Source organism: Drosophila suzukii, chromosome X (genome assembly GCF_043229965.1).
Source record: "Drosophila suzukii chromosome X, CBGP_Dsuzu_IsoJpt1.0, whole genome shotgun sequence".
In the NCBI taxonomy this organism is placed as follows: Eukaryota; Metazoa; Arthropoda; class Insecta; order Diptera; family Drosophilidae; genus Drosophila; species Drosophila suzukii.
In genome coordinates, this window is record NC_092084.1 from 22151467 (window position 1) to 22161975 (window position 10509).

Below are 10509 nucleotides of genomic sequence, written 5' to 3' on the forward strand. Positions count from 1 at the left end.
ATAATACGGCATCATTAAGTCTATAAAATCTTCCCACGACGTATTGTTTTATTTATTTGTTATAAATTTTTATGAATACAGTTGAGCATATCTAAAACGAACTATTACCAACAACTTGTCAAAACACAAAACTATTTATAGACGGTTTTAAAATAGCCTCCAAATAAAAATATAACACCAATGCATATATGTACATCTTATGTAAACCAGCTGTACAAAAAGGCACTTAGATTTAAAGGTATTGAAATGGAAACCCTATAAGTGAATTAAAAACGATTTTACATAAGCCCAGTTATTTGAAAACTATTGAAAACTTTTGGCATAGGTATTACAATACTAAATAGCAAAAAAAATCGGTTAATCAAATGAATTCTCTATTTTTAGTTGACTTATAAGAAAATATTGATGCTTTTATCATATGAAGGACATGTTTTCACCAAAAAAGAAACAAGTAAAACCAAATTAAAATTATTTTTTGAATGAACTAGAGGTTGAGAATCGTAGTTCTCATTGATGAGGTTCCACTGTGAATAATTCTGGGTTTGGCGTTTGGATCTCGACTTTTTGAGACACTCGACACTGAAGAAAGCGGTGAACGTCGGGAACATGACTTTTGACTGAAAACATGACCCGCCAACTATTTGAAAAGGTCAGCGAAAACAAAAACAAACAGAGTGTTCAGCCGGCGTCTCTGGGGAAGAAGACCTTGCCCAAAGTCAAGTGCATTGGGGTCCAAGCCGGGCGAGATGATATAAAGAATGCGATGGTACATTCTGTGGCTAGTAGCCAGCAAGGCAGACAACCGAGTAGAACTAACCGAGATGCGACACCCAACAGCTCTGATAAGCCTGATTTTGGGCCTGGTCCTCGTCACCCTGGTCCACACCGCTCCCGTGGAGGTCGTCTACACGGGCGAGGGGTGCGACTGTCCCACCCAGCTGGGTTACCAACTAAATGTGCCCAGTCCCCCTAAGCCCAAGAAGTATGTGGGTGGCGAGTACGGATATCGGGTGGAGAAGCCCGTTCAGACCAAGGCCAAGATCAGCTACAGCTTCGACTTCACCGTGGAGCAGCCCAGGACACCCGCTCCACCGAAGACCAATCCCTCCAAGCTGTACGCCAAGGTGGACCGGATCACAGTCAACAAAGCGGGTAAGTGGAAAACGCTAGGTTTAAACGCAATAGCTCTCTTGGGCGGACAGTTCTCTCTTGAGCGGACATCTTCCTAAGTTTCAACACGTCTTGCCCATCTAAATTGGATTTTTTCCTCAGTATGACTTTAAACAGTCTAAAGCTTTCATGCTTTAATGTGTTTCTTCTTTTTTTTCTAATCTTTCAACATCTTTTTTGAATAAACTTTCTTTTTAAATTCTTCTATTCTATTCTATTATCCAAATTCTAGTTGGATAATAAGTGGACTTTTTTGGTCGAAAAAATAAATATATTATTATAAAAATAATAACTGTTTACATTCATTTACATTTTAAAAGCTATGATAAAAAAAATGATGGACTTATACCATAAGATATTTTTATTAAACCTTATGAAAGTCCAACAGTTAATCACCTACATGTATTGCTCCCTTTTTTCCAGATTGCCAGGCCAAGAACAAGTCGACATGCGGCTGCTCGAGTTGCTCCAGTCATAAACCCAGGTACGTAGCTCCACCGATCAAGTCGCCGAACGCCATTCGTCGTCGCAGGGATCTCCATCAACCTGGTTCCCTGATCCGCCGGCGGCTCATGCGGCAGCAACAGCTCCAGGAGCGTCCGCCGCGCTATGTGAAGCTCTACCACAAGGATTTGACTCCTGCCCAGCAGAAGCAGCACCTCAAGCTCTTTGGCCTGATCCCGGTGGAATCCGAACAGCCTGTGGCTGCCTCACCCAAATCCAAGAGAAAGACAAAGAAAACCCAGCCGAGCTGGATAGTTCGCCGTTTAAAGAAGCGTGATATCAAGGGCGAGTACGATCTCCTCGAGCAAGAGCGTTCCCAAATAGATCTGACTGCTCCGGAGATAATCCAGTTCATGCCGGAGACCCTGAATCCCGATTTCAAGCCCGGCCAGTGCCACATGGGCTGTGGAGCGATGACAGCAGCGGCACCGCCATCAGAAGAGCCCAAGGACGATCAGCCTCCAACTGAACAGGGTCAAACCGAGCACACGGAGCAGCCAGATCAGTCTAATTCGATTCCATCGAAGAGATCCGCTTTTGGTTACTATCCCCTGCAGATTCCCTCGCCGCTGAGTCGTCAAGATGACTACAGATTCGTGGATGATTCACAGCTGAGAAGCCTCCTGTCCACCACTTCTGTGCCAGATCCCCAAGAGTACAGCTCCACACCGCTGCAGTTTGCAGGCGATTTGGAATCGGTCACAAGAAGATCCTATGGGGCACCACTTTTAGGTCTCGGCAGTGGCTATCCCGTGGAGCATGTTTCCGACTCCCAGCTGGACAGCATTATCTCTGGGATAGTGTACAATCATCCGTCCTACAATCATTACTCCACAGAGGGAAGTCTGGTGGATCCAGAACCCGATCAAAGGCAGCAGACAACCGATTTTCTCAAGAAACTTATCGATGGCCGCCTCGGGGGCTGGGGTTTCGATCAGGTCTCAGAGCCCGAGCATAGTCTACGGGAGGATTACTCCAAAAAACCGTCCAAAACATATGGCTACAATAGCCACACCCAAGACGGCTACAGTGTGGACACCTATAGGGCGCCACCCATAACGGATTACCTGAGGGCATGGTTCTAGACCCCAAAGACCCAACACAAAAAACCTAGCTTAAGTACTTAGATAACAAAAAAAAAAACCATAAAGAAAAAAATCCCAAAAAAACAGAATATAATAAATTGAAAAAACATTGTGGCGTTTCTTTCTTTATTCACCCAACGTCTTCGTCTTTCTTCTCTTTGCAGCTGCGGCGAAGACGCGGGCTACGGCTACTGAAGAGAGGTCTTACGTATTACCAGCCAAACCCCTCCTAAAACCAACCAAACCCAACCCGTCGATCTGCTGAGCTCGGCTTAAAAATCCAGCCGAAAGTAGGCCAGTGGAGCACTCTGTTTTCGGGTCTCCATTCGCTTGTATATACCCATGCATATGTACTATAGTTCCACCAATTCCAACCTCCGATTTCTGTTTACGTTTTCCGCTTTTTTGGCACTTCGAGAAGTGGCCCCATTTAACAGGTTAATAAAGTGATTGTTTGATTAATGCTCGTTTCAATGATCTTTAACTTAGGGAGATATTTATTTGAGACTGCATGATGCCCCTAAAAGTATGCCCTGCAATTTTTAAGTCTGCGGTACATAAAGTTTTGGAAAAACGGGTTTTCCAAAATCAAAAATTAAACAAAAAAATGATTAATGATTTTGATGAACGATTGTGTTTTGTAACGCTTTGATTACCCCGGAAGTAGCGACGTTTTAAACAAAAAAGGTTTGTTTTCAAGAGTAAAAAAAACTAGTTATTGGCCCTAAAAATTAAATTTTCAAAAATATTAAACAATACATCGTTCAACGTCATGATATTTCTTTAAAGTAGAAAAAAAAGGAGTCTTGTCCACCGTAATATGACTATTTCGAGAAACCCTAATCCTATTTAAGTGGTTCCGGTTTGCTGTGAAACTATGATCCTCAAAAACTTTTGTTTTTTAATATCATTATAATGATATACTGGATGATATTATTAGTTTGTTTTTTACACATATATATATATATGTTCTTAAAATTGATTTGGTAAATGATTTCCTAAACCATAAATATCGGGGGTGGCAAAGAAATGTCTTTGAGCAAAATTCGGGGCCAATGTACGTAAACATCAGTACCAGTTTCCCCCGAATTTCGGATTTCTGTGCCATCCCCGTATATTTTATTCTTTTGAGCATCCACAGAAATCCACATGCACTTATAATTATATTTGTCAAGGGATTTAGAAATACTAAAGCTGAATTTTTAAATAACGTACTTTCACAATGGAGATTAAGGCATATTCTTTCTTATCATTTAAGTGTCTGTCTCATTTAAGTATGTGAGCCAAAAATAAAAAAAGTTTACGCTTGTAGACCCGCATTTATCACGATCTGTCAATGGCTTAATTTTTGTTGTTCTGTTTAAACAAATGGTTCATCATTCAGCGACAAATTCTTGCGATTGCATACTATTGAGAAGTGAAGAGATACTCGTGGTCAAAAGCGACAAAAAAGGGCCTAAACTTCGTGACTACAGAACCAAAACATTTCTAGACGCATTCTCAAGACTGATGGGAAGTAAATAAGTAATAAATACCTAATAAAGGTTTATTAATTTAACAGCGATGTAAAGAGCTTTATTCTTAAAATAACTGTCTAAGGAATGACAATTAAAGACAATACAAACTAATAATTAAAAATGTTTTAAAAGATTTTTTTTAAATGTATTTTAGAATTGGTATTGCATTATCAAAAGTTATTTCAATAACTTATATGATTAAAATACAGGAAATTTCCGATTTTGGAACTGTTATAATATAACTTTTGAAAATTGTTATTCAAGAAGTTATGAGAAGTTACTGGTAACTGCCTTTATATTTTATCTCCTTAAATGACATAGTCAACAAATAAACATAACAGGAAAAAAATCTAATTAGAAAAAAATAAACCTACGAGGTTGGTAATGTTTTTAAGGAAAATAAATTGGTTTACTGTAAAAGATATGATCCGGCACTACCCCAACTTGTATTTCGACATGCCAGAAATGTTTACAGCATCCAATTAATGGCAACATGCATCCAAAAAGCCCACCCGAAGAATCGTATAGTTTTCCGAACCCATTGAGTAGAGCTGAAGAATTCTACTGACCCTGGCTTATTCTTTCTCTCATTTTTTGCTCTGACGCATCAAGATCGCTGGAGATTCGTGGATGAGACATCTGGTGTATATGGCATATCTGGTTATAGATCACGTCCCGGCACGTCTTTTTTTTTGGTCGAATTGAGCTTCATTTGGGGGTATTTAAGTTGAATCCATGGGAGCCGGGGCCCTCAGTCGAAATGGCAGCCATCTGCAGATGGCCTATTCTGCTTTTGTTGGCCACGACGCAGGCCTTTACTTACGCAGAGGTGGGTTAATAGAATATTTTAGTAAATGTATATATTATATTTAATAGTTATTACTTGTTCAGAATCTGAGTGGATCCACGCCCGGCGTTGAAGAGGATTATAATGTCAGCACAAGTCCGAGTCCGCCAGTGGAAGAGACCACCCAACGCTTGTCCGGCAGGGAGGAACCATTTAACAAGGACGGTCAAGAGAAGTACGATGTGATCGATGTCATGGGCTCCACCGGCACGGGTGGGGGCAGTCCCAAGACTGGCCAGACCACGAGGATCTACACCACCGGCGAAGTGGACGAGAACTTCTGGCTGAAACACCTGGGCGAAGACTTCAAGCATGCCATACATCTACAGGTGGGCGGCACCAACGAAGATTATAATCGTTTGATCAACCATACCCAGAATGGAGTCCACGAAGAGGTGCATCATGAGTATCTACCAGGTGCCGAGAGACCTGGCAGTGGAGCTCCACCTTCTCCTCACCAATCTCGACCAGCTTTTCGCCAGGGTTTTGACCATCGAGCCATTGCCATGAAACAGCAGTATCTCAGCCAACAGCAGGCCCAGCAGTCACATCCTCCCCAGCAACGCTATAATTACGCCCAACAACACGCACAACACTATGCACCACAACCACACACCCACCAATACGCACAACAAACACAACACAGAAACACCTACTCAAAGCCCCAGCCTTATGGGCCGCAGAATTACAAGCCCCAAAGCTATATCATTAACTCTAGCGAGGATCAGATGCACGCCGCCCAATCGAATCCTCCGCCAGTGCGAACCGCTGGAGAGGATCGACCCAATCACGAGGAGGAGGCGGACTCCTTTGGGGGCCAACTCAAATTTAAGTCACCCTTCAACGACTACGGCAGTCGACCAACCCGAGATATCACCTATCTTCTCTACAAACGGGGTCTCTGAATATATAGCCCCAATCAACTAAACAAAAGACTTGCGGTCTTCAAGCCCATTGAGTTTTATAAATGGGGCTGAGCCACACCCACCCACTACACACACACTTCACACTACACACAACATAACACAAACCACACAAACACTGCGATTAAGGAAATTACTATATTAATAAAAAGAAAAAAGCTTAAAAAAGTGGTTGTGTTTGGATTTAAATAGGATGCTTATGGTTTAAAAAAAAACATTTTCAGTGACACATAAACATTTAATTCTAAAATATTGGTAACATTATTTTTATTGCTAACACTGTTTATTAAGTAGTCAAGGCTAAGAATATTCTTTTCAGACAAGAACAATTTTTTAAACCATAAGATATTATACATATTTTACAGTTGAGACGAAAATATCCACCCTATATAAATAAGTTCTCATTTAAGCATAGCATATGTTCCATATTGCCATATGATAGCAAGACAACACGCGAACCAAAGTCAATGTTGTTGTATTGGATAAGTTGTTCTACTATACTAAAAACTATTAAAGTACTATAAATATACGTTCAAGTTAAAACTTTTAACCGAAGCTCAATTAATACTCGTAAATATTACAAACTGATTAAACTTTTGATAATTTACACGTAAAAGAATGAAAATGTATCCTTTTATATGTATTAAAAACTAATCGATTGAGTTTAAGGATTGTGTGGAACTTACTTTAAATTATTGTTATAAGTTTTAGAAGATCTTCGTATAAAGAAGTTATCTGTAATGGGATGGTTTTTTGAAGTATAGGGTATACAAAAACTTACATACGTAAGGGTAATTTACACACAGATGCGACTTAAACTAAAGAGAACTGAAGACTAAAAATTCTCCCGAACTACATAACGCATTTATAAAGATACCTTTATGCCTGTAACTGGAGTTTATCTGTAATATCTTTTTCGGAAATATTTACAAAGTATATAAGTTTATGATTTTTTATAGAGTACATCTAGGCAAAAATATTATCAGTTAAAAAAAAGCATCCCCTTTAGCATGTATCATTAACAAGTACATAAGTATTCCAATTAATAGATAAAGAAGATTAAGATGAAGGCAAATAAAAACAGTGAGGAAGAATTTTAACATTTTGTTACTGATTTCAGAGAAAATATTCAAAAGCCGTAAGTATTTCAAAGAGAAGCACTCTATGCAGAACCCCAACTAAGATTCGGAACGATAGCAGCCGATCTTTGGGAAGAGCTATGATTCAAGCCAAGGCGACCGCCACAAAGAGAAGATTGCGATGGGCGGAAAGCAGACTGCTGCACTCTGGGGTTAGGAGGTTGTCTTCAGATCTGGGCACGATGGCGAGACAAAGATGCGCCACAAAATCGGAAATGGAGATGGATCACGTAGCCGGCCGTGGCGGGCAGCGATTATAGGCGCTATAAAGAGCCGGAGTCATCGCCAGACAGCGAGCAGTAGACGATCCACACGTAAACGGCAACATGCAACTCGGTCTCTGGTTTGGCATTTTAGCCATCGCCGCCACGCCGGTTAGTAGCCACGACATCCATGGCGACCCCCACTTACATCCCTCTAACCTGCGCCAATCTCTTTTTGTTCTCCCCCCCAGCTGGTGAGCGCTAACTATGGTCCCGCTGGTGGACATGGACATGGACAGTACCTGCCCGGTCCCAATGCCGGACTCGAAGAGTACGTGAATGTGGCCACCGGTGGCAACCAGCCGGCTGCCAACCAGATCGCCTCCCAGGCCGAGATCCAGCCCACCCCAGAGGAGGCTCGCCGCTTGGGTCGCGTCCAGGCCCAACTCCAGGCCCTGAACGCCGATCCCAACTACCAGAAGCTGAAGAACTCCGAGGATATTGCCGAGTCTCTGGCCGAGACCAATCTGGCCAGCAACATCCGTCAGGGCAAGATCAAGGTGGTGTCGCCCCAGTTCGTCGACCAGCATCTGTTCCGCTCCCTGTTGGTGCCATCTGGCCACAACAACCACCAGGTGATCGCCACCCAGCCCCTGCCCCCAATCATTGTCCACCAGCCCGGAGCACCCCCGGCCCATGTGAACAGCGGACCACCGACGGTGGTGCGTGGCAATCCGGTGATCTACAAGATCAAGCCTTCGGTCATCTACCAGCAGGAGGTGATCAACAAGGTGCCCACTCCTCTGAGCCTGAATCCCGTCTACGTGAAGGTGTACAAGCCGGGCAAGAAGATCGAGGCCCCACTGGCCCCAGTGGTTGCCCCCGCCTACAACCAGCCCAGGGAGTACAACCAGCCCAGGGAGTACAATCAGCCCAGGGAGTACGGCCAGCCCCAAGGTTATGGTAGTGCTGGACCTGCCTCCTCCGCCGCCGGTGCCGCGTCATCTGCCGATGGCAATGGCTATGGCAACGAGGCTCCACTGTACAACAGCCCCGCGCCCTATAGCCCGCCCAACTACTAGGTGGTCATCCATCCTGGACAGGGGCATCTCCTCAGCTGCGACAGCTGGTTTAATTTAAATTTTGTTTTTTTTTCTTTGCCGACTGCTGAGCGCAAATAAATGAAAAAAATACTTAAAACGTAAACGATTTGTGGAAAATATTTGGGGGTTACAAAGTGATTACAAAGCTGTTATTCATCATCAAAAAATTTATAACAGCACACAGAAAATAGTTTAAATTTATTCAGGGCTATACTTAATGTGTAAGACAGCCCAATCTGTCCCATGCAAGTTATATACAACCAAAAAACCTATGTAAAACTAATAACTTGGTTGTAAAAACTTTTATTTTTTTATTTACCTATTCTTATTCAGTTTGTTTTTATTGTAATTACTATTAGTGCAAAACTTTTAAAGAGTTTTACAATTAATATACCATAGACAGCTTCACAGTCTGCACTGGAAATTAAACCGGAGCCGAAATCAACAATCCACCGTAAACATTGGCTACCAAATAAATATTTTTGGTATGAAAACCCAACGGACTTCAAATCATTTATCGAATCAAACAAATTTTACGAGCAAACATACACAATTAATTATATTTTTAATTGTGATGATACTATTCAACGGCCCACAAAAAAAAAAACAACTACATATATGAAACTTTCCTAAATAGTATGTTACTTTTTCCATGTGGTTTTTATAATTTTCTGAGAAACCTTACTGGAATATTAAGGTCCAAAAATATTGGGTATTTTTAAGGCCGAGAAATATCATACCAATAATAAAAGTATGTTACTTTTCCTATGTTCATTTTGTAATTTTCTGTGTAACCTTACTGAAATAGTCGTATAAGTAAACATGGTTAGACTGAGAAATATTATAACGCAGTTTAACTATAACATCATTAAGCAATAAAGATGTATAGGAATTTAGCCTTATTATTAAAAGCTTTATTTGTATCTGCGATATTTTTTGAAAAGATAAAACTATATCTCGTATATATTTAACGAAAGATAATTTGAAAGATATTACTATCAATATCTTGAATGAAATTATTTCACACTGTTGTGACCTTGTTTACTATATTTATCATTAAAATGATTAATGGGCTTAAAATGGCTATTGATTGTTTCCTATTTATGAAAAACGCGGTGAAGAATACGTTAACGGAAGTTAATAATAACTAATTTATGTTTTCTCTGCTGTTTATCAAGTTCTTCGTTATCTCACCTATTTTTATTACAATTTTAGGCTCATGATCATTATTGAATTAAAAAAGTTGTAAGAAGAATGAGCTTTGATATTGTACAAAACTTTTGTTTAAAATGAATACGAAGATATATGACTAGTGACTTTTTTCTAGCTTAGCATATATAAAAATCTATTCCATGGATAGTTTTGAAGTTTTAACAAGGTTGTTATGCGAACTGAAAACTATAATTGAAAGAAGTTCTTAATAATGAACGATTTCGCATTTTTGACTCTTGGATCTCAAGTTTACTATTAAGATACAAATTAGATCAAACTATTTGCTGTAACTATTTCCGTACTTTTTAAGCTCAAATGATACCATGAAAACTTCCCTTAGATGAAATTTCAAAACGATAATTGGGGACTATTTTATTTATCTGTCTAATTAGCTCGTCACATGTTTAGATTAAAATACATTGTATATGAAAGGACTCACTATAACACTCGGAAATCACGCTAAATTCAAGGATTTTAAACAGCCAGCCACGTAGCCAATGCAAATCTTTGGAAATCAGTTTTTCCCTATCCAGTTACCACTCGGTTTCTCTCTTTCTGGCTCCCGCGTCTTATGTCTGCCAATGCGGAACTATTTTCGCTATCTGAACAGACGTTCGGACCTCGATATGCAGCGGAGATTCAAAGCCCGGCTGTTGATTCCGATTCTGTGGTTATAATCATTGTTATTGTAATGGGTACTGGGCACTGTGGTTTTTTGGTTGTGGCTTCTACGTAAGTGGAAGAGACGCCGTGATATGCGCTCGCCGAGATGCGTGCGATCTATCAGCATTTGGCCATGTTTAGCT

At 40.7% G+C, this 10509-nt stretch overlaps 3 protein-coding genes across 4 annotated transcripts; all 3 read left to right on the forward strand.

The window, feature by feature from the left end:
- Nucleotides 1-767: 767 nt before the first annotated feature.
- On the forward strand, nucleotides 768-3221 carry Cp7Fb (Chorion protein b at 7F). Of its 2 annotated transcripts, XM_017067497.4 has the most exons (3): nucleotides 771-1152; nucleotides 1594-1654; nucleotides 2924-3221. In XM_017067497.4, exons 1-3 carry the CDS (start codon nucleotides 822-824, stop codon nucleotides 2952-2954), a joined length of 423 nt encoding a protein of 140 aa, XP_016922986.2. In that variant the 5' UTR covers nucleotides 771-821; the 3' UTR covers nucleotides 2955-3221. The 2 variants fall into 2 exon arrangements, with proteins under 2 accessions (XP_016922985.2, XP_016922986.2); XM_017067496.4 differs by lacking the exon at nucleotides 2924-3221 and having other exon boundaries at nucleotides 768-1152; nucleotides 1594-2817.
- Nucleotides 3222-4971: 1750 nt separating this feature from the next.
- On the forward strand, nucleotides 4972-6214 carry Cp7Fc (Chorion protein c at 7F). Its single transcript, XM_017067522.4, has 2 exons — nucleotides 4972-5105; nucleotides 5168-6214. The coding sequence occupies exons 1-2, from the start codon at nucleotides 5037-5039 to the stop codon at nucleotides 6026-6028; spliced, it is 930 nt and encodes a 309-aa protein (XP_016923011.2). The 5' UTR covers nucleotides 4972-5036; the 3' UTR covers nucleotides 6029-6214.
- Nucleotides 6215-7400: 1186 nt separating this feature from the next.
- Nucleotides 7401-8594, forward strand: Cp36 (Chorion protein 36). Its single transcript, XM_017067525.4, has 2 exons — nucleotides 7401-7559; nucleotides 7640-8594. Exons 1-2 carry the CDS (start codon nucleotides 7512-7514, stop codon nucleotides 8468-8470), a joined length of 879 nt encoding a protein of 292 aa, XP_016923014.2. The 5' UTR covers nucleotides 7401-7511; the 3' UTR covers nucleotides 8471-8594.
- Nucleotides 8595-10509: the final 1915 nt, after the last annotated feature.